This window comes from Oncorhynchus gorbuscha, linkage group LG11 (assembly GCF_021184085.1).
Source record: "Oncorhynchus gorbuscha isolate QuinsamMale2020 ecotype Even-year linkage group LG11, OgorEven_v1.0, whole genome shotgun sequence".
NCBI classification, from domain to species: Eukaryota; Metazoa; Chordata; class Actinopteri; order Salmoniformes; family Salmonidae; genus Oncorhynchus; species Oncorhynchus gorbuscha.
The window spans coordinates 80,885,261-80,910,336 of NC_060183.1; the positions used below are offsets into that span (position 1 = coordinate 80,885,261).

Sequence of the window (25,076 nt, forward strand, 5' to 3'; positions counted from 1 at the left end):
CAAAAGGGTTCTGCTGTCCCCGTCGGAGAACCCTTATTGGTTCCAGGTAGACCACCTTTTTTGTTTCCAGGTAGAACACACATTTGGGTTTCACATAGAACCCTCTGAGGAAAAGGTTCTACACGGAACCCAATAAGGTTCTAACAAAAAGGGTATTACCTGGAACCAAAAAGGGTTCTCCTATGGGGACAGTCGAAGAACCCTTTTAGGTTCTAGATATAACTTTTATTTTTACGAGTGTAGCTCTGGACTGGACTGGACTGGACCAGACTGGACTGGATTGACTGGACCGGACCGGACTAGACCGGACTGGACTGGACTGGATGTTCAGAATACACTGTAACATGATCAGAATCTCCACTGTATGCTGCAAGTGGTGCTGGTCGGGACAACATTAACCACTTTCAATGTGACTTGTTAGCTCATGCTAATGCTAGTCAGTTTGCCAGTCCAGATTTTGTGAAATCCCAGCCCACTGTTACAGTAGAAAGGGTTTGTGATTCTCTGTACTCGTAGAGTAGCGGGTACATGTTCTATCTGAGACTTGAATGATACTGTCTGTACATGGCTTCGTTAGTTAGCAATCTTAGCCAAAGCACATAGAAAATGATATCATGTTTGAACAACATAATTATTTTCTTGTTGGTGTCACATATGGCTGAGCAGTGTTCTTTTTAATTGATTTTTAATTTAATTTAATGATATAATATTATATTGAGTTACTTTTGTGCAATTAATATCAAGCCGAACTTCTGAAGCTGAGAACAAAATGAATAGTATTGCAAACAAAAATAATTATATTTAAAGTAAAAAATAAACCCCAAAGTTTTGAGAGCAACAACAAATTAGTGAATAAATTATTTGGAAATTTGATAACAAATGAATTGTAAATTAATTAAAAAACATTTGTTTTTAGTGAAACATTTTCAATGATAATCCGTTTGTGATCAAAAGCCTCTTTGCCTGCAATTTCCCTGACCTTTGATTATACATCACCCTGACCTTTGATTATACATCACCCTGACCTTTGATTATACATCACCCTGACCTTTGATTATACATCACCCTGACCTTTGATTATACATCACCCTGACCTTTGACCCTGACCTTTGATTTACATCACCCTGACCTTTGATCACCCTGACCTTTGATTATACATCACCCTGACCTTTGATTATGACCTTTGATTATCATCCCTGACCTTTGATTATACATCACCCTGACCTTTGATTATACATCACCCTGACCTTTGATTATACATCACCCTGACCTTTGATTATACATCACCCTGACCTTTGATTACATCACCCTGACCTTTGATTACATCACCCTGACCTTTGATTATACATCACCCTGACCTTTGATTATACATCACCCTGACCTTTGATTATACATCACCCTGACCTTTGATTACATCACCCTGACCTTTGATTATACATCACCCTGACCTTTGATTATACATCACCCTGACCTTTGATTATGTCACCCTGACCTTTGATTACATCACCCTGACCTTTGATTTTACATCACCCTGACCTTTGATTTTACATCCTTTATTTTATAGGTAAGTGAAGAAATAAAACAGTAAAAAGACAGTGAAAAATAACAGTAGAGAGGTTATATACAGTAGAGGCTATATACAGTAGAGAGGCTATATACAGTAGAGAGGTTATATACAGTAGAGAGGTTATATACAGTAGAGAGGTTATATACAGTAGAGAGGCTATATACAGTAGAGAGGTTATATACAGTAGAGAGGCTATATACAGTAGAGAGGCTATATACAGTAGAGAGGCTATATACAGTAGAGGTTATATACAGTAGAGAGGTTATATACAGTAGAGAGGTTATATACAGTAGAGAGGTTATATACAGTAGAGAGGCTATATACAGTAGAGAGGCTATATACAGTAGAGAGGCTATATACAGTAGAGAGGTTATATACAGTAGAGAGGCTATATACAGTAGAGAGGCTATATACAGTAGAGAGGCTATATACAGTAGAGAGGTTATATACAGTAGAGAGGTTATATACAGTAGAGAGGTTATATACAGTATAGGTTACAGGTTATATACAGTAGAGAGGTTATATACAGTAGAGAGGTTATATACAGTAGAGAGGCTATATACAGTAGAGGTTATATACAGTAGAGGCTATATACAGTAGAGAGGTTATATACAGTAGAGAGGCTATATACAGTAGAGAGGCTATATACAGTAGAGGCTATATACAGTAGAGAGGCTATATACAGTAGAGAGGCTATATACAGTAGAGAGGCTATATACAGTAGAGAGGCTATATACAGTAGAGAGGCTATATACAGTAGAGAGGCTATATACAGTAGAGAGGCTATATACAGTAGAGAGGTTATATACAGTAGAGAGGTTATATACAGTAGAGAGGTTATATACAGTAGAGAGGCTATATACAGTAGAGAGGCTATATACAGTAGAGAGGTTATATACAGTAGAGAGGTTATATACAGTAGAGAGGCTATATACAGTAGAGAAGTTATATACAGTAGAGAGGTTATATACAGTAGAGAGACTATATACAGTAGAGAGACTATATACAGTAGTGAGGCTATATACAGTAGAGGCTATATACAGTAGAGAGGCTATATACACTAGAGAGGCTATATACACTAGAGAGGCTATATACAGTAGTGAGGCTATATACAGTAGAGAGGCTATGTACAGTAGAGAGGCTATATACAGTAGAGGCTATATACAGTAGAGGCTATATACACTAGTGAGCCTATATATAGCAGAGAGGCTATATACAGCAGAGAGGCTATATACAGTAGAGGCTATATACAGTAGAGAGGCTATATACAGTAGAGAGGCTATATACAGTAGAGAGGTTATATACAGTAGAGAGGCTATATACAGTGGAGAGGCTATATACAGTAGAGAGGCTATATACACTAGTGAGGCTATATACAGTAGAGAGGCTATATACAGTAGAGAGGCTATATACAGTAGAGAGGCTATATACAGTAGAGAGGTTATATACAGTAGAGAGGTTATATACAGTAGAGAGGCTATATACAGTAGAGATGCTATATACAGTAGAGAGGTTATATACAGTAGAGAGGTTATATACAGTAGAGAGGCTATATACAGTAGAGAGGCTATATACAGTAGAGAGGTTATATACAGTAGAGCGGTTATATACAGTAGAGAGACTATATACAGTAGTGAGGCTATATACAGTAGTAAGGCTATATACAGTAGAAAGGCTATATACAGTAGAGAGGCTATATACAGTAGAGAGGCTATATACAGTAGAGAGGCTATATACACTAGTGAGGCTATATACAGTAGAGAGGCTATATACAGTAGTGAGGCTATATACACTAGTGAGACTATATACAGTAGAGAGGCTATATACAGTATAGAGGCTATATACAGTATAGAGGCTATATACAGTATAGAGGCTATATACAGTAGCGAGGCTATATACAGTAGAGAGGCTATATACAGTAGAGAGGCTATATACAGTAGAGAGGCTATATACAGTAGAGAGGCTATATACAGTAGAGAGGCTATATACAGTAGAGAGGCTATATATATACAGTAGCAGTATAGAGGCTATATACAGTATAGAGGCTATATACAGTAGAGAGGCTATATACAGTAGAGGCTATATACAGTAGAGAGGCTATATACAGTAGAGAGGCTATATACAGTAGAGAGACTATATACAGTAGAGAGGCTATATACAGTAGAGAGGCTATATACAGTAGAGAGGCTATATACTGGCACTAGTTAGTCGGGCTGATTGAGGTAGACAAATATTAATTTGCACAAAGTCTGCTGCCTCAGTGTCTTTAGATATTTATGTCAGATGTTACTATGGAAATCTGAAGTATAATTACAAGCATTTCATAAATGCCAAAGGCTTTTATTGACAATTATATGAAGTTGATGCAAAGAGTCAATATTTGTGTTGACCCTTCTTTTTCAAGACCTCTGCAATCCGTCCTGGCATGCTGTCAATTAACTTCTGTGCCACATCCTGACTGATGGCATCCCATTCTTACATAATCAATGCTTGGAGTTTGTCAGAATTTGTGGGTTTATCTTTGTCCACCCACCTCTTGAGGATTGACCAAAAGCTCTCAATGGGATTAAGGTCTGGGGAGTTTCCTGGCCGTGGACCCAAAATATCTATGTTTTGTTCCCCGAGCCACTTAGTTATCACGTTTGCCTTATGGCAAGGTGCTCCATCATGCTGGAAAAGGTATTGTTCGTCACCAAACTGTTCCTGGAGGGTTGGGAGAAGTTGCTCTCGGAGAATGTGTTGGTACCATTCTTTATTCATGGCTGTGTTCTTAGACAAAATTGTGAGTGAGCCCACTCCCTTGGCTGAGAAGCAACCCCACACATAAATGGTCTCAGGATGCTTTACCTTTGGCATGACACAGGACTGATGGTAGCGCTCACCTTGTCTTCTCCGGACAAGCTTTTTTCCAGATGCCCCAAACAATCAGAAAGTGGATTCATTAGAGAAAATGACTTTACCCCAGTCCTCAGCAGTCCAATCCCTGTACCTTTTGCAGAATATCAGTCTGTCCCTGATGCTTTTCCTGGAGTGAGAAGAAGTGAGAAGTGGCTTCTTTGCTGCCCTTCTTGACACCAGGCCATCCTCCAAAAGTCTTCGCCTCACTGTGCGTGCAGATGCACTCACACCTGCCTGCTGCCATTCCTGAGCAAGCTCTGTACTGGTGGTGCCCCGATCCCGCAGCTGAATCAACTTCAGGAGACGGTCCTGGCGCTTGCAGGACTTTCTTGGGCGCCCTGAAGCCTTCTTTACAACAGTTGAACCGCTGTTCTTGAAGTTCTTGATGATCTGATAAATGGTTGATTTAGGTGCAATCTTACTGGCAGCAATATCCTTGCCTGTGAAGCCCTTTTTGTGCAAAGCAATGATGACGGCACGTGTTTCCCTGCAGGTAACCATGGTTGACAGAGGAAGAACAATGATTCATGCACCACCCTCCTTTTGAAGCTTCCAACCTGTTATTCGAACTCAATTAGCATGACAGAGTGATCTCCAGCCTTGTCCTCGTCAACACTCACACCTGTGTTATCTAGAGAATCACTGACATAATGTCAGATGGTCCTTTTGTGGCAGGGCTGAAATGCATTAGAAATAGTTTTTTGGAATTCAGTTTATTTGAATGGCAGAGGGGGACTTCACAATTCATTTCAATTCATCTGATCACTCTTTATAACATTCTGGAGTATATGCAAATTGCCATCATACGAACTGAGGCAGTAGACTTTGTGAAAATTAATATTTGTGTCATTCTCAAAACCTTTGGCCACGCCTGTACATGTAGATATGGTTAGTGACTATGCATATATGATAAACAGAGAGTAGCAGCAGTTCTGGATAAATGTCCTGGCAGCAGTCCTGGCTAAATTACCAACCTAACCCCATTCCATATTGGCCATCTAATCATACCCAATATTCATAATTGGCATATATCCGTCCTCACCTCTCCACCATTCTAGCTGATGTGTGGTGAGTGTTCTGGCACAAAATGGTTGCCATGCATCACCCAAGGGGGTGCCACACACTGGTTGTGGAGGAGATGAGTTTCCCCCTACCTCAATTCCTCGACTCGATACTGGTACTCCCTGTATATAGCCATGTTATTCTCTACTTCCTGTATATAGCCATGTTACTTTCTACTTCCTGTATATAGCCATGTTATTTTCTACTTCCTGTATATAGCCATGTTATTTTCTACTCCCTGTATATAGCCATGTTATTTTCTACTTCCTGTATATAGCCATGTTATTTTCTACTCCCTGTATATAGCCATGTTATTTTCTACTCCCTGTATATAGCCATGTTATTTTCTACTCCCTGTATATAGCCATGTTATTTTCTACTCCCTGTATATAGCCATGTTATTTTCTACTCCCTGTATATAGCCATGTTATTTTCTACTTCTCAGGCCAGAGGCACAATGTCTGAATTTATGATTGGATCAGAATCACCGTTATAATCATTGGCCAGTACAGAGAATGAAGTAAAACCACAAGTCCAAATCCCTATCGCTGTATATGACCCTTTCTTTATGTGAAGACAAATCCAGACGGGCTTCCCTTGATACTTTTCACACTTTTTTCACTCACTCAGCCAATCAGCATTGAGCTAAACTATTATTATAAAAAAAAATGTTTTATCAAGGAAAGTCAAATGCTTGCCGGCTTTCCTTGCATTCAATGCTACGGGCGGCAACAATGTCATTCTCTTTAGGACCAGACAGCATCAGATAGATGTCCTACACATATTGAGACAGAGGGGGCGCTGTTTCGCTCCCTCAGATGCTTTTCTCCGGTAGAGATACATTCAGCCTCTTGTGAAATGAAGGAAAGTGATCAAACACAGAGAGATGAAAGAGAAATTATTTTATTATTGGGAGGAAGCCTGACTTCCCTTGGCATTCATGAATACACCTCACGCTACTCAAGTCACTTCCTGATATGTGTTTATTGGGCTATCATTGTGTGTGTGTTTGTGTGAGATGCTGTTAGTTTTGGGGCCAGGTGCAGAATGGTGCAGACAGGTGCTGCCCGGCTCTTCAGTTTCAGCTTAAACAAAAGACATGACGTGACGTGTGTTTGAGACCTGCTTCACCTTTCAGTAGTCATGACTACGTCACACCTGTAGATCCAAACAGCTCTCTGATCAGTTACCTGTGATCACACCTGAACAATGATTTAACAAGCTAAAGGTTATATGATCTCATGCTGTGTTGATTCTGTGACGATGTGTGTGATTCACATGGGCAGAGTAGAGATAGATAGATAGATAGATAGATAGATAGATAGATAGATAGATAGATAGATAGATAGATAGATAGATAGATAGATAGATAGATAGATAGATAGATAGATAGATAGATAGATAGATAGATAGATAGATAGATGGGCAGATAGATGGGCAGATAGATGGGCAGATAGATGGGCAGATAGATAGATAGATAGATAGATGGGCAGATAGATGGGCAGATAGATGGGCAGATAGATAGATAGATAGATAGATAGATAGATAGGCAGATAGATAGATAGATGGGCAGATAGATAGATAGATGGGCAGATAGATAGATAGATAGATAGATAGATAGATAGATAGATAGATAGATAGATAGATAGATAGATAGATAGATAGATAGATAGATAGATAGATAGATAGATAGATAGATAGATAGATAGATAGATAGATAGATAGATAGATAGATAGATAGATAGATAGATAGATAGATAGATAGATAGATAGATAGATAGATAGATAGATAGATAGATAGATAGATAGATAGATAGATAGATAGATAGATAGATAGATGGGCAGATAGATAGATAGATAGATAGATGGGCAGATAGATGGGCAGATAGATGGGCAGATAGATAGATAGATAGATAGATAGATAGATAGATAGATAGATAGATAGATAGATAGATAGATAGATAGATAGATAGATAGATAGATAGATAGATAGATAGATGGGCAGATAGATAGATGGGATAGATAGATAGATAGATAGATAGATAGATAGATAGATAGATAGATAGATAGATAGATAGATAGATAGATAGATAGATAGATAGATAGATAGATAGATAGATAGATAGATAGATAGATAGATAGATAGATAGATAGATAGATAGATAGATAGATAGATAGATAGATAGATAGATAGATAGATAGATAGATAGATAGATAGATAGATAGATAGATAGATAGATAGATAGATAGATAGATAGATAGATAGATAGATAGATAGATAGATAGATAGATAGATAGATAGATAGATAGATGGGCAGATAGATAGATAGATGGGCAGATAGATAGATAGATAGATAGATAGATAGATAGATAGATAGATAGATAGATAGATAGATAGATAGATAGATAGATAGATAGATAGATAGATAGATGGGCAGATGGGCAGATGGGCAGATGGGCAGATGGGCAGATGGGCAGATAGATAGATAGATAGATAGATAGATAGATAGATATTAGTTATCTAAGTGTCATTCACCATGTTTCTTTACACAAACCAAATCCTCTCAGATCTGCACACGTGCATGGGGTGTAGGACTTAATGGTTGATTTTGGGATCTTCTCTCACTTCCCTCGCTCTCTTGGTCCCGCCCATCTTTTGTTTTTTATGCCCTAACTTCCTCCCATCCTCTGCCACTGCCCTTCTAATTTAGACATATTGTTAAAGCCTGTCAGTCTATGGAGTCTTTGATTTAACACCTATTAGACAGAATTCCCTGGCTGGTGCTGCAGTAGCAGTGAGAAGCCAGAGGAGAGTCTTCTTTATAACATAAAGAACAATTTAACAGGTGAACAGACAGTTGATATTTTGCATTGAAGTGTTACTGTAGTTTATTATATATATATATATTTGAGTAGACATTGTTTCAGAATTCGCAGGGCAGCATATTTAGGTTTTGGGGCGAAAAAAATTAATGCAAACCATTATTTGAACTCAAATGATTTGTTTACAGGTCCACAACAATGTGGAATTGTTTTTGTCTTTTAGCAAATGTCATTTGCAAAAGACAACATCCAACACCTCCAAAGTCATTTGATAAAGTTCACTATTGCTATTTCCTTTCGATAGCCTACTGTCTTAGCCTAATTCCAAGCAATTAAGGGTGTTATTGTCACGGTAAAAAGGTGACTGATGGGCATGAATCATAATGCTTGTTCACACGCATACAGTTAACCCACTGTTCCCCTGAGCAAGGCAGTTAACCCACTGTTCCCCTGAGCAAGGCAGTTAACCCACTGTTCCCCTGAGCAAGGCAGTTAACCCACTGTTCCCCTGAACAAGGCAGTTAACCCACTGTTCCCCTGAACAAGGCAGTTAACCCACTGTTCCCCTGAACAAGGCAGTTAACCCACTGTTCCCCTGAGCAAGGCAGTTAACCCACTGTTCCCCTGAACAAGGCAGTTAACCCACTGTTCTCCTGAACAAGGCAGTTAACCCACTGTTCCCCTGAACAAGGCTGTTAACCCACTGTTCTCCTGAACAAGGCTGTTAACCCACTGTTCCCCTGAACAAGGCTTTTAACCCACTGTTCTCCTGAACAAGGCAGTTAACCCACTGTTCCCCTGAACAAGGCAGTTAACCCACTATTCCCCTGAACAAGGCAGTTAACCCACTGTTCCCCTGAACAAGGCAGTTAACCCACAGTTCCCCTGAACAAGGCAGTTAACCCACTGTTCCCCTGAACAAGGCAGTTAACCCACTGTTCCCCTGAACAAGGCTGTTAACCCACTGTTCCCCTGAACAAGGCAGTTAACCCTCCTCCTTTCCCTTTCCCCTCTTCCTTTCCCTTTCCCCTCCCCCTTCCCCCTTTCCCCTCCTCCTTTCCCCTCTTCCTTTCCCCTTCCCCTTTCCACTCCCCCTTTCCACTCCCCCTTTCCTCTCCCCCTTTCCCTCCTCCTTTCCCTTTCCCCTCCCCCTTTCCCCTTTCCCCTCCTCCTTTCCCCTCTTCCTTTCCCCTTCCCCTTTCCCCTCCCCCTTTCCCTTATAAGGGGAAACATGCATATGTAGGACGACGTGCGCCGTATGTATAAATCTGAATATTTTATTGCGTGCTCAGTGTTCAGAAATGGAGGAGGAGGACGACAACGAGTAGAATCTGTTCTGAGACATTGCACCAATAGGCTCCATCGATTTAGCCCTGCGGAGCATGTGATTGGTTGGGAGGAGGGCAGTAATTTGAACTGCCTCTCAGTCTAGAGGTGTGTGTGTGTGTGTGTGTGTGTGTGTGTGTGTGTGTGTGTGTGTGTGTGTGTGTGTGTGTGTGTGTGTGTGTGTGTGTGTGTGTGTGTGTGTGTGTGTGTGTGTGTGTGTGTGTGTGTGTGTGTGTGTGTGTGTGTGTGTGTGTGTGACGTGACTCTCCTAGTTCTACATGGTGGAATCAGTCTCTCGTCTTTGTTGTAGAGAGAGGTAGTTAGTTACTGCTGTACTGTATGTGCAGCAGGTGTGTGTGTGTGTTGAGGAATTTGCTACTACTGTCGTGGAGTGTCGGAGGAGAGGGGTGGACAGCGACAGAGTTGTGTTGTTCTGTCTCAGTCTTGTATCTCTGGAGAGTTACATCTGCTGTCGATAATATCTGATCCGTGATGAGTAAGGTAAACGGCTCACCTGTGCTGCTACGGCTGCACGACTAACTCACCCTTCTGAAATGCATCTGAGCTCTTTAAACCTCTCAGGCTATAATTATCCTTCATGATCAGGATCAGTTTCACCACAATTAGCATAGTCATGTGTCACAATGTTTTTCCTCAGCAGGCTGAGGGAAACAAGGGGTTATCCTTCACCGGTGACAGAAGCATTAGAGTTATTTTAGATCCGGACCAAACTGGGGTTGTTTGATCTGGGGGGGGGTGAGATGAAAAGAGTGTTTTTTTCCCTAGATCTTTCCAGAAAGTGCCTGAAGTCAAAGAGCAACCGTCCACTTCACTTCAAAGAGAACTTTTGAGATCAACTATATTTTCTTTGCACGTTGAGTCACGTGATACTTTTGTCTGGGGGACATTGTTTTGAATAGCTTTTGTTCACCATTCAATCTCTGTCCCCATATGTAAATGTGAAGGTGCAGTATTTTTTTGTGGTAACTAGTTTTCCAACCAGGAAATAGATCATCCTTTAGATAATATCTTAGTGTTTTATGTGACGTGGCCTGCCATTGATCTGCTTTATTCAGTACTGGAAGAGGTAAGACGATAATATAAAATAACTAAATGTTCGTAGCAGGTTAGAAGAATGAGGTGAAGGTTAGGAAAAGGGCTAGCTAAAGAAATGCTAACATTCTCCCGCGACGCCACTTCATTTGACATAAATAGTATCCCGTCTAGCCATAACCCTAGAGAATCAGGCCTTTCTGTCTTGTGAGATACTGTAGACATCATCAATAACTAACAGAGGAAACTAATGTTCCCAAAACACATTTACTTGAACAACAGCCTGGTAAAAGTCTGGTCTGTCATTCTGTTACCGAACACGGCATGCTGTTTCTGCCGTCATTCTGTTACCAAACACGTCATTCTGTTACCGAACACGGCATGCTGTTTCTGCCGTCATTCTGTTACCGAACACGTCATTCTGTTACCGAACACGTCATTCTGTTACCGAACACGTCATTCTGTTACCGAACACGGCATGCTGTTACCGAACACGGCATGCTGTTTCTGCCGTCATTCTGTTACCGAACACGTCATTCTGTTACCGAACACGGCATGCTGTTACCGAACACGGCATGCTGTTTGTGCCGTCATTCTGTTACCGAACACGACATGCTGTTTGTCCCGTCATTCTGTTACCGAACACGTCATTCTGTTACCAAACACGACATGCTGTTTGTGCCGTCATTCTGTTTACCGAACACGACATGCTGTTTGTCCCGTCATTCTGTTACCGAACACGTCATTCTGTTACCAAACACGACATGCTGTTTGTGCCGTCATTCTGTTACCGAACACGGCATGCTGTTACCGAACACGACATGCTGTTACCGAACACGTCATTCTGTTACCGAACACGACATGCTGTTACCGAACACGTCATTCTGTTACCGAACACGTCATTCTGTTACCGAACACGTCATTCTGTTACCGAACACGGCATGCTGTTACCGAACACGACATGCTGTTACCGAACACGTCATTCTGTTACCGAACACGACATGCTGTTACCGAACACGTCATTCTGTTACCGAACACGTCATTCTGTTACCGAACACGTCATTCTGTTACCGAACACGTCATTCTGTTACCGAACACGTCATTCTGTTACCGAACACGGCATTCTGTTACCGAACACGGCATTCTGTTACCGAACACGGCATTCTGTTACCGAACACGGCATTCTGCACTGTTCTTCAAGTCCCAGTAGAAATGGTTTAAAGTAATACATATGTGTAGAATTGTATGTTTTGTTTAACTTTGTTTAACTTTGCAATCATTGTTTTTTAGTTTGACATACATTTGAAAGTGAACAAAAAAAATCGGAGTCTCAGCATTACTCTTGTTCTCGTGGAATTGCCCATAACCATCCACATCCACCCACATGGTCGCAATTACTTTCCCCAAAAGTTTGGAGCCTCTTAGAGTCTCCTGGCTGATGTTGGTTGGCTGATGCCCCTCTGAGAACCTTTAGGAATGCCAACCAGGGTCCGGTGGGGGCTCATCCTAGATGGAAACTCCTACTCCGAGATGCTTTCTACAGGACCCTGGCTGGCATTCCTGGATCTGTGGGGGCTGGGTGCTGGGCTCTGGGACTCGGGCCAAGGCAGCTGTGGTGTGATTCAGCTTAGAGCTGTTCATTTACCTCTAGTCCTGAGTAAGCCTGTGTTGAGAACAGGAGGTGTAGGCTAATCACTGCTGAGTGCAGTAGGAGGGTCAGCCAGTAGCTAGCTGCACTGACGGACCGTAACACCAGCCCCATAATGACCCCTCTTTGTGGGCCCAGCTGAGTCTTGCTATCAGAATGTCAATGCTAAGGAGGGAGAGGGGAGAGGGGAGAATGGAGAGGGGAGAATGGAGAGGGGAGAGGGGAGAATGGAGAGGGGAGAGAAAGGAGAGGGAGAGGAGGGAGGAGAGAGGGAGAGAGGAGAATGGAGAAGGAGAAGAGAGGGAGAGAGGAGAGGGGATAAGAGCGTCTGCTAAATGACTTAAATGTAAATGTAAATGGAGAGGGAGAGAGAGAGACAGAGGGAAGGGTAAAACAGGCTTCGTCATGTAGCCAATGTTTTTGCATTATGGTTTACCCAGCAGGTGTCATCACTACTATCCTTTAGGCAATATCCTTTAGGCTTTTGAACGACCTGACATTTTAATGGTATCAGTTATTTGCATCATTAGTTTTTTGTCTCTGATAAGTTGTTGTCTCTCTGTCGTCATACTGTATCTCACTGGCTGCTGTTTTTACATTCCATCAGCTGAAGGAATCTCACTCTCTCACTCTCTCACTCTCTCACTCTCTCACTTTCTCTCTCTGTCTCTCTCTCACTGTCTCTCTCTGTCTCTCTCTGTCTCTCTCTCTCTCTCTCTCTCTCTCTCTCTCTCTCTCTCTCTCTCTCTCTCTCTCTCTCTCTCTCTCTCTCTCTCTCTCTCTCTCTCTGTCTCTCTCTCTGTCTCTCTCTGTCTCTCTCTCTCTCTTCTCTCTCTGTCTCTCTCTCTGTCTCTCTCTCTCTCTCTCTCTATGTCTCTCTCTCTCTCTCTCTGTCTCTCTGTCTCTCTCTCTCTGTGTCTCTCTCTCTTTCTCTCTCTCTCTGTCGCTCTCTCTCTCTCTCTCTCTATCTCTATCTCACTCTCTATCTCTATCTCACTCCCTCTCACTCTCTCTCTATCTCTCGCTCTCTCACTCTCTCACACACACTCTCTCTCACACTCTCACACTCTCACACACACTCTCACACTCTCTCTCTCACACTCTCTCTCTCTCTCTCTCTCTCTCTCTCTCTGTCTCTCTCTCTCTCTCTCTCTCTCACTCTGTCTCTCTCTCTCTCTCTCTCTCTCTGTCTCTCTCTGTTTCTCTCTCACTTTCTCTCTCTGTCTCTCTCTCACTCTCTCTCTCTGTCTCTCTGTCTCTCTCTCTCTCTGTCTCTCTCTCTGTCTCTCTCTCACTCTCTATCTCTATCTCACTCTCTCACTCTCACTCTCTATCTCTATCTCACTCCCTCTCACTCTCTCTCTATCTCTCGCTCTCTCACTCTCTCACACACACTCTCTCTCACACTCTCACACTCTCACACACACTCTCACACTCTCTCTCTCTCTCTCTCACACTCTCTCACACTCTCTCTCACTCTCTCTCTCTCTCTCTCACTCTCTCTCTCTCTCTCTCTCTCTCTCTCTCTCTCTCTCTCTCTCTCTCTCTCTCTCTCTCTCTCACTCTCACACTCTCACACTCTCTCTCTCTCTCTCTCTCTCTCTATCTCTCTCTCTCTCTCACTCTCTCTCACTCTCTCACACTCTCTCTCTCTCTCTCTCTCACACACTCACACTCTCTCACACTCTCTCACTCTCTCTCACACTCTCTCTCTCTCTCACAGTCTCTCACACTCTCTCTCTCTCTCTCACAGTCTCTCACACTCACACTCACTCTCTCACTCTCTCACTCTCACTCTCTCAGTGCATGAGGGTTTCTCCCCAGGAGTATGTGTTTTGGATTTTGAGAATGTGAGCGTTCAAATGTATCATCCAATACTTTGTATACTTCAGTCCAGAAGTAATTGAGGACTGGGCCAGATGATAGTATGTGCGTGTGATTAGCCCTGCTCTCCCCAAAGTTATGCCAGCAACTTGGTGTGATGTCACAGTTACCCAGCTACTTGGTGTGATGTCACAGTTCTATTTGATTGTATTATAGGAGTAATGAAAAATCTTGACTGTTTGCTGATTTAATCCCCCGAATCCTTTCTGGCTCTCAGCCTGCTGAGGAGGAACCCGTTTGGGTTCAAGTACTATTTGAAATCTTTCGAATACTTTGAGTGTCTCCTTTTGCCTGACTTAAGCGCCATTGTGCCAGCCGCCAGGTGGACAATGTTTTTTAAATTTTCTATTGGTACCATTGCAACAGGCAAGTTCAATCAAGATAAAGTGCATTTGAAAAAATTATTTCAAATATTATTTGAACCCAGGTCTGGGAGAAACATTTCAGTGCAATGGCTTTTCTCTTTGATTCCAGTTACATTCCAGTTACATTCCAGTTACATTTAAGGTACATTTAAGTTACATTTCAGGTACATTTAAATTACATTTAAGGTACATTTAAGTTACATTCCAGTTACATTTAAGGTACATTTAAGTTACATTTCAGGTACATTTAAGCTACATTCCAGTTACGTTTAAGTTACATTTCAGTTACATTTAAGGTACATTTAAGTTACATTCCAGTTACATTTCAGTTACAAGTTAAACTGGTTTTGTGTTTGATGTGTGTCTTACACAGAATTGATCACTTTAGTTGAGTCACATATTCTATTCTCAGCAACGTTCCATAACTATGCGGCCAGGTCATGTGTTCTATTCATCCTCACTTTGGGTGGCAGGGTAGCCTAGTGGTTAGAGTGTTGGACTAGTAACCGAAAGGTTCCAAGTTTGAATCCCCGAGCTGACAAGGTACAAATCTGTTGTTCTGCCCCTGAACAGGCAGTGTTCCTAGGCCGTCATTGAAAATAAGAATTTGTTCTTAACTGACTTGCCTAGTAAAATAAAGGTTAAAAAAATAAAACTTTGTTTGGCCTCTATTCCTTTGTAATTCATTATGAGAAGTCATTGAATATGTCAACGAACTGGGCGTGTGGAGATTAGTTTTAAATGTCAGTAACACCCGGCATCATTTGTTTGCCTGCTACGTTTAGCCAATGATACATGTACTCTATGAGCATCAATCTACATACTATTTCTAAAGCTATTTGCATGTTAAAAGACCCATGAGTACCAACATGTAAAGTTCATAGGAGCATGTCAGCATGTGTGTCAAATGAAAAAGCTAAGAGTCTTAATTTTTGGGGCAAAATTAAGTCATATTTAAAAAACGTTAAACCCTTTTCCATCCTAAAAATAAATAAATAGGAATAATCAAAAGGCTTTGTTTTCAAACAGATGGAAACAGCGTCTTAGACAACATCTACCAGAAATCTAATTTTATTGGTCACATAAACATATTTAGTAGATGTTATGGTGGGTGTAGCAAAAATACTTGTGTTCCTAGCTCCAACAGCGTAACAGTGTCTAACATTTCACAACAATACACACAAATCTCAAAGTAAAATAATGGAATTAAGAAATATATAAATATTAGGAAGAGCAATGTCGGAGTGACATTGACTAAAATACAGTAGAATAGAATACAGTATATACATATGAGATGAGTAAAGCAGTATGTAAACATTATTAAAGTGACCAGTGTTCCATTATTTAAGTGGCCAGTGTTCCATTATTAAAGTGACCAGTGTTCCATTATTTAAGTGACCAGTGTTCCATTATTAAAGTGACTAGTGTTCCATTATTTAAGTTGCCAGTGTTCCATTATTAAAGTGACCAGTGTTCCATTATTTAAGTGGCCAGTGTTCCATTATTAAAGTGACCAGTGTTCCATTATTTAAGTGGCCAGTGTTCCATTATTAAAGTGACCAGTGTTCCATTATTTAAGTGGCCAGTGTTCCATTATTAAAGTGACCAGTGTTCCATTATTAAAGTGACCAGTGTTCCATTATTAAAGTGACCAGTGATTCCATGTCTATGTACATAGGGCAGCAGCCTCTAAGGTGCAGGGCTGAGTAACCGGGTGTTAGCCGGCTAATGACATTGATTAAGTTCAGGGCAGGCTACTGGGTGGAGGATACCTAGTGATGGCTGTTTAATAGTGTGATGGCCTTGAGATAGAAGCCGTTTTCATTCTCTTGGTCCCAGCATTGATGCACCTATACTGAAATCGCCTTCTGGATGATAGTGGGGTGAACAGGCCGTGGCTCAGTTAAGAGCTTTACCTTAGATGCTGGTGAGGAAAGAAAGGGCTTTATCTTCGTTAGGTGCTGGTGAGAAGAGAAGGGCTTTACCTCCAGTTAGATGCTGGTGAGGAGAGAAAGGGCTTTACCCCAGTTAGATGCTGGTGAGGAGAGAAATGGCTTTACCTCAGTTCGATGCTGGTGAGGAGAGAAATGGCTTTACCTCAGTTAAATGCTGGTGAGGAGAGAAATGGCTTTCCTCAGTTAGATGCTGGTGAGGAAAGAACAGGTTTACCTCAGTTAGATGCTGGTGAGGAGAGAAAGGGCTTTACCTCAGTTAGATGCTGATCAAGAGAAAAAGGGCTTTACCTCAGTTTTATGCTGGTGAGGAGAGAAGGGGCTTTACCAAAAACAGTACAGTATAAGGTTCAGTTACTCTGTGGCTTTACCTCAGAATGTGTCGGAAATATGAGTGCTGCTAGTGCTCACGAGAATGTTGATTTGGTTCCAAAGAAAAGCACATCTTTAGTGATATGGCAGTATTTAAACACATCTTTAGTGATATGGCAGTATTTAAACACATCTTTAGTGGTATGGCAGTATTTCAGCACATCATCAGTGGTATGGCAGTATATTCAGTGGTACGGCAGTATATTCAGTGGTACGGCAGTATTTCAGCACCTCTTCGGTGGTATGGCAGTATATTCAGTGGTATGGCAGTATATTCAGTGGTACGGCAGTAAATTCAGTGGTATGGCAGTATATTCAGTGGTATGGCAGTATATTCAGTGGTACGGCAGTATATTCAGTGGTACGGCAGTATATTCAGTGGGATTGCAGTATTTCAGCTCATCTTCAGTGGCATGGCAGTATATTCAGTGGTATGGCAGTATTTCAGCACATCTTCAGGGGTATGGCAGTATTTCAGCACATCTTCAGTGGTACGGCAGTATATTCAGTGGTACGGCAGTATATTCAGTGGTACGGCAGTATATTCAGTGGTACGGCAGTATATTCAGTGGTACGGCAGTATATTCAGTGGTATGGCAGTATTTCAGCACATCTTCAGTGGTACGGCAGTATATTCAGTGGTACGGCAGTATATTCAGTGGTATGGCAGTATATTCAGTGGTACGGCAGTATATTCAGTGGTACGGCAGTATATTCAGTGGTATGGCAGTATATTCAGTGGTACGGCAGTATATTCAGTGGTACGGCAGTATATTCAGTGGTACGGCAGTATATTCAGTAGTACGGCAGTATATTCAGTGGTACGGCAGTATATTCAGTGGTATGGCAGTATTTCAGCACATCTTCAGGGGTATGGCAGTATATTCAGTGGTATGGCAGTATTTCAGCACATCTTCAGTGGTACGGCAGTATATTCAGTGGTACGGCAGTATATTCAGTGGTACGGCAGTATATTCAGTGGTATGGCAGTATATTCAGTGGTACGGCAGTATATTCAGTGGTACGGCAGTATATTCAGTGGTACGGCAGTATATTCAGTGGTACGGCAGTATATTCAGTGGTATGGCAGTATTTCAGCACATCTTCAGAGGTATGGCAGTGTTTCAGCACATCTTCAGTGGTATGGCAGTATTTCAGCTACAGGCAAACAGATATCAACCAAATACAAGTGTTGTGAAAAAGGTGCCTCGGAGTTGTGGCAACAACAAGAGGCAACACAATTATTCAATCATTCAAAGAATAAACACCCCCTCCTTTACGGACGATTGCGTTCAGCCACAACCAGCCACCAACGGTAAACAGGCTTTGATTGCCAATGTGTTTTCAAGTGTAACGCCGTACAAACAAACCCACAGACGTTATCACCTATCACGTAGGCAGTCATTGTAAATAAAAAATGTGTTCTTAAAACTGACTTGCCAAGTTAAATACACGTTGAATAAAATACATAAATAAAATAAATACATTAACATAGCCAAAGACATGGTTCCTATTTACACAGTCAGCAAAGCAAAGACGGCTTCAAGATGATAAACAAGCTGGACAGGAGATGCAAGATTCCATCTCGCACATATTTCTCCCAAGATGCCATTCCAACACTATAACACAATAACAGAGAGGATTAAACATGACGCGTTGAATGACTGGACCAGACTTCAGTGTTTTTGGACACGGAAACCGGTAGGCTACATGTTACATGTTGTTGTTTTTTTAAGGCACTTTGACTTTATCATTTCAATTCTAATAACGATTCTAATAACGAGCCTACTTACCGAAGCATAATTACACAACCATCAGCTTCCTATGGCCATCTGTAGCCAATGGCTGCCTGAATACATCAGTCACCTATTATTGATTTATTATTATTTATTATTTAAGAACTCATAATGGTAAAATAAGAAATAGTAACTCATAATGTGATTAATTAATGAATTAATAGGTATATTCATAATTAATATAATATATAATAATATAATAATATATGCCATTTAGCAGACGCTTTTATCCAAAGCGACTTACAGTCATGTGTGCATACATTCTACGTATGGGTGGTCCCGGGGATCGAACCCACTACCCTGGCGTTACAAGCGCCATGCTCTACCAACTGAGCTACAGAAGGACCACCCATATAGCATGCTATATTTGTATGATTATGTTAAAATGGTATGTTTGTTTATATTAATATGTATCATTAGGTAGGTGTAATTCTCATATCTATTATCATAACAATGTTGGACAATATTAGTTTAGTTTAATTTAGTATTCAGTTACAAGTGATGTAATAAGAGAGAACTACCCTGACAGTATATATTCATTCATATGATCTTATTTTACAAGTGATGTTCTCTACCAAGACACTTGTTTTAACTAAGTCTGATGGAATTACCACGTTTACAGCCAAGTGTCACAACTCATAATTGCAATATGCAATTAGATATTTTGTCCAAATTGCGCAGCCCAACCCCATAAGGGCGATCACCCCCACCAATCTGATGGGGGGGTGATGTGACCTACCATAGGGCCATCACCCCCACCAATCTGATGGGGGAGGGGGTGACGTGACCTACCATAGGGCCATCACCCCCACCAATCTGATGGGGGAGGGGGTGACGTGGCCTACAATAGGGCCATCACCCCCACCAATCTGATGGGGGAGGGGGTGACGTGGCCTACCATAGGGCGATCACCCCCACCAATCTGATGGGGGAGGGGTTGACGTGACCTACCATAGGGCCATCACCCCCACCAGTCTGATGGGGGGGGGGGTGACGTGGCCCACCATAGGGGCGCGTGGTTACTCTGTTGTTATGGATACCACGCATGTTGTCCTGTCGTCGGGGCGGGTTGGCATGTGAGGAATGTGAAGGGAACACTTGAACAGAAGGTTAGAGAGGCGCATCTCCCCCCATCCCCCTCAACTCCTGATGTCTGGTTTTAATTAGACTTGTTAAATATGTAAATATGATGAGAGACAAGTCACAGGGAGATTGAACACACAAAAAAATTATTCAGAGAACATTGACTTTTCTTTTCAAGGAACAAAATACTCTGGAATGTCACATAACAGGAAAATCTGGAAATGTTTAATTTGTTTCCGCATTAATTGTCTGTATTCCCTCAGCTGGTCTAGTTTATATAGCAGCCACCTGAGGAGAGGTGAGGAGCGGTGAGGAGAGGTGAGGAGAGGTGAGGTGAGGAGAGCGAATAGTGATGATGAGGGAGAGATGTGAATAGTGATGAAGAGGGAGAGGTGTGAATAGTGATGAGGAGGGAGAGGTGTGAATAGTGATGCAGAGGGAGAGATGTGAATAGTGATGAGGAGGGAGAGGTGTGAATAGTGATGACGAGGGAGAGATGTGAATAGTGATGAAGAGGGAGAGGTGTGAATAGTGATGACGAGGGAGAGGTGTGAATAGTGATGAAGAGGGAGAGGTGTGAATAGTGATGAAGAGGGAGAGGTGTGAATAGTGATGACGAGGGAGAGGTGTGAATAGTGATGAGGAGGGAGAGATGTGAATAGTGATGAAGAGGGAGAGGTGTGAATAGTGATGAGGAGGGAGAGGTGTGAATAGTGATGACGAGGGAGAGATGTGAATAGTGATGAAGAGGGAGAGGTGTGAATAGTGATGAAGAGGGAGAGGTGTGAATAGTGATGGAGAGGGAGAGGTGTGAATAGTGATGACGAGGGAGAGGTGTGAATAGTGATGAGGAGGGAGAGATGTGAATAGTGATGAAGAGGGAGAGGTGTGAATAGTGATGAGGAGGGAGAGGTGTGAATAGTGATGACGAGGGAGAGATGTGAATAGTGATGAAGAGGGAGAGATGTGAATAGTGATGAAGAGGGAGAGGTGTGAATAGTGATGAGGAGGGAGAGGTGTGAATAGTGATGAAGAGGGAGAGGTGTGAATAGTGATGACGAGGGAGAGGTGTGAACAGTGATTCCGAGCGAGAGGTGTGAATAGTGATGCCGAGGGAGAGGTGTGAATAGTGATGAGGAGGGAGAGGTGTGAATAGTGATGACGAGGGAGAGGTGTGAATAGTGATGACAAGGGAGAGGTGTGAATAGTGATGAAGAGGGAGAGGTGTGAACAGTGATGAAGAGGGAGAGGTGTGAACAGTGATGAAGAGGGAGAGGTGTGAATAGTGATGACGAGGGAGAGGTGTGAACAGTGATGAAGGGGGAGAGGTGTGAATAGTGATGATGAGGGAGAGGTGTGAATAGTGAGTGGTGATGACAAGGGAGAGGTGTGAATAGTGATGACAAGGGAGAGGTGTGAACAGTGATGAGAAGGGAGAGGTGTGAATAGTGATGACGAGGGAGAGGTGTGAATAGTGATGACAAGGGAGAGGTGTGAACAGTGATGAAGAGGGAGAGGTGTGAATAGTGATGACAAGGGAGAGGTGTGAACAGTGATGAAGAGGGAGAGGTGTGAATAGTGATGACGAGGGAGAGGTGTGAATAGTGAGTGGTGATGACAAGGGAGAGGTGTGAATAGTGATGACGAGGGAGAGGTGTGAATAGTGATGATGAGGGAGAGGTGTGAATAGTGATGACGAGGGAGAGGTGTGAATAGTGATGACAAGGGAGAGGTGTGAACAGTGATGAAGAGGGAGAGGTGTGAATAGTGATGACGAGGGAGAGGTGTGAATAGTGATGAAGAGGGAGAGGTGTGAATAGTGATGATGAGGGAGAGATGTGAATAGTGATGAAGAGGGAGAGGTGTGAATAGTGATGAAGAGGGAGAGGTGTGAATAGTGATGACGAGGGAGAGGTGTGAACAGTGATGAAGAGGGAGAGTGTGAATAGTGATGAAGAGGGAGAGGTGTGAATAGTGATGACGAGGGAGAGATGTGAATAGTGATGAAGAGGGAGAGGTGTGAATAGTGATGAAAAGGGAGAGGTGTGAATAGTGATGACGAGGGAGAGGTGTGAACAGTGATGAAGAGGGAGAGGTGTGAATAGTGATGAAGAGGGAGAGGTGTGAATAGTGATGACGAGGGAGAGATGTGAATAGTGATGCCGAGGGAGAGGTGTGAATAGTGATTCCGAGCGAGAGGTGTGAATAGTGATGACGAGGGAGAGGTGTGAATAGTGATGACGAGGGATAGGTGTGAATAGTGATGACGAGGGAGAGGTGTGCATAGTGATGAAGAGGGAGAGGTGTGAATAGTGATGATGAGGGAGAGGTGTGAATAGTGATGAAGAGGGAGATGTGTGAATAGTGATGACAAGGGAGAGGTGTGAATAGTGATGCCGAGGGAGAGGTGTGAATAGTGATGAGGAGGGAGAGGTGTGAATAGTGATGACGAGGGAGAGGTGTGAATAGTGATGACAAGGGAGAGGTGTGAATAGTGATGAAGAGGGAGAGGTGTGAACAGTGATGAAGAGGGAGAGGTGTGAATAGTGATGAAGAGGGAGAGGTGTGAATAGTGATGAAGAGGGAGAGGTGTGAATAGTGATGAAGAGGGAGAGGTGTGAATAGTGATGAAGAGGGAGAGGTGTGAATAGTGATGACGAGGGAGAGGTGTGAACAGTGATGAAGAGGGAGAGGTGTGAATACTGATGAAGAGGGAGAGGTGTGAATAGTGATGACGAGGGAGAGATGTGAATAGTGATGAAGAGGGAGAGGTGTGAATAGTGATGAAAAGGGAGAGGTGTGAATAGTGATGACGGGGGAGAGGTGTGAACAGTGATGAAGAGGGAGAGGTGTGAATAGTGATGAAGAGGGAGAGGTGTGAATAGTGATGACGAGGGAGAGATGTGAATAGTGATGCCGAGGGAGAGGTGTGAATAGTGATTCCGAGCGAGAGGTGTGAATAGTGATGACGAGGGAGAGGTGTGAATAGTGATGATGAGGGAGAGGTGTGAATAGTGATGACGAGGGATAGGTGTGAATAGTGATGACGAGGGAGAGGTGTGCATAGTGATGAAGAGGGAGAGGTGTGAATAGTGATGATGAGGGAGAGGTGTGAATAGTGATGAAGAGGGAGAGGTGTGAATAGTGATGACAAGGGAGAGGTGTGAATAGTGATGCCGAGGGAGAGGTGTGAATAGTGATGAGGAGGGAGAGGTGTGAATAGTGATGACGAGGGAGAGGTGTGAATAGTGATGACAAGGGAGAGGTGTGAATAGTGATGAAGAGGGAGAGGTGTGAACAGTGATGACGAGGGAGAGGTGTGAATAGTGATGAAGAGGGAGAGGTGTGAATAGTGATGACAAGGGAGAGGTGTGAATAGTGATGACGAGGGAGAGGTGTGAATAGTGATGAAGAGGGAGAGGTGTGAATAGTGATGACAAGGGAGAGGTGTGAATAGTGATGACGAGGGAGAGGTGTGAATAGTGATGAAGAGGGAGAGGTGTGAATAGTGATGAAGAGGGAGAGGTGTGAATAGTGATGACAAGGGATAGGTGTGAATAGTGATGACGAGGGAGAGGTGTGAATAGTGATGAAGAGGGAGAGGTGTGAATAGTGATGAAGAGGGAGAGGTGTGAACAGTGAATAGTGACACGCCCTTCCCCCTGCCCATTCACTTTCAGTTTAAGCAGGTCCGTTGGGTTTAAGAGTGAGACAACACGCCCTCCCCCCTGCCCCTTCACTTTCAGTTTAAGGAATTTAGTTCAGTTGGGTTTACTGGCTTTCGTTTGTCTGTTTTCTGAACTAGAAAGCAGTAGTCTATAGATGGATACCAAGCAGCACAGTTTTTACACAGCGACTTTTTAAATTGTTTTATTTTTAACCTATATTTAACTAGGCAAGTCAGTTAAGAACAAACTCTTATTTTCAATGACGGCCTACCGGGGAGCAGAGTGTAGGGGCGGCAGGGTAGCCTAGTGGTTAGAGTGTAGAGGCGGCAGGGTAGCCTATTGGTTAGAGTGTAGAGGCGGCAGAGTAGCCTAGTGGTTAGAGTGTAGAGGCGGCAGGGTAGCCTAGTGGTTAGAGTGTAGAGGTGGCAGGGTAGCCTAGTGGTTAGAGTGTAGAGGCGGCAGGGTAGCCTATTGGTTAGAGTGTAGAGGCGGCAGAGTAGCCTAGTGGTTAGAGTGTAGAGGCGGCAGGGTAGCCTAGTGGCTAGAGTGTAGAGGCGGCAGGGTAGCCTGGTGGTTAGAGTGTAGAGGGGGCAGGTAGCCTAGTGGTTAGAGTGTAGAGGCGGCAGGCAGCCTAGTGGTTAGAGTGCAGGGGCGGCAGGGCAGGGTAGCCTAGTGGTTAGAGTGTAGAGGCGGCAGGGTAGCCTAGTGGTTAGAGTGTAGAGGCGGCAGGGCAGGGTATCCTAGTGGTTAGAGCGTTGGCCCGGTAACCGAAAGGTTGCTAGATCGAATCCCCGAGCTGATGAGGTAGGAATCTCTGGTTCTGCCCCCTGAACAAGGCGGTTCACCCCACTGTTCCTAGGACTTCATTGGAAATAAGAATTGGTTCTTAACTGACTTGCCTAGTTAAATACTACTACTATGGTCTCAGTAAGCATTTGAAGGATATAGTGTGTTTGTGTTCATGACATAAAAAAGCAGTCTTGTAAACTGTGCTCTCTCTCTGTAGGAGAGGCCACATTTCTATTTAAACATTAGATCCTCCAAAATCTGGATTCAGTGTATCCCATTAGAGCTACTCACTGTATTAGGCTGAGATCAGTAGCTGGAATATTGGACGTCGGGGGAACTACCCAGATCCTGGGTCGGGGGAACTACCCAGATCCTGGGTCGGGGGAACTACCCAGATCCTGGGTCGGGAGAACTACCCAGATCCTGGGTCGGGAGAACTACCCAGATCCTGGGTCGGGGGAACTACCCAGATCCTCAGGACGAAATACTGTTTCAAAATACAGCAGGACAGAAAGGAGAAGCAATAGAGGCGTTATCACGTTTCATCTGGATAATGTACTGTATGTGTTACAGTCATATGTGATCTGCTTGGATATTGGCTATTAGCATCTTGTCAAGGGGGTGTTCTTGTACTACAGAAACAGGAGACAGGCTCCTGCTCTATGGGCCGTTCAGTGTGTGTATATATCTATATATATACAGTTGAAGTCGGATGTTTACATACACCTTAGCCAAATACATTTAAACTCAGTTTTTCACAATTCCTGACATTTAATCCTAGTAAAAATTC

The 25,076-nt window shown here is 42.8% G+C and overlaps 1 protein-coding gene across 4 annotated transcripts in view; it reads left to right on the forward strand.

Annotated features, from left to right (window-relative positions):
• Positions 1 to 25,076, forward strand: part of LOC123989543 (protein Shroom3-like) — a 145,212-nt gene that overhangs the window by 52,288 nt on the left and 67,848 nt on the right. Inside the window, exon 1 of one of the 4 annotated variants that reach the window (XM_046290630.1) lies at positions 9,938 to 10,177. The exons of 2 other annotated variants lie outside the window; for them this stretch is intronic. Coding sequence is in view for 1 of the 2 variants with exons in the window: in XM_046290628.1 (XP_046146584.1) it covers positions 18,611 to 18,651 (41 nt within the window). In the remaining variant the exon portion in view is untranslated. Of the gene's footprint in view, positions 1 to 9,937; positions 10,178 to 18,589; positions 18,652 to 25,076 lie in introns of those variants that run through there. One more of the 4 variants, XM_046290628.1, reaches the window with a different exon arrangement.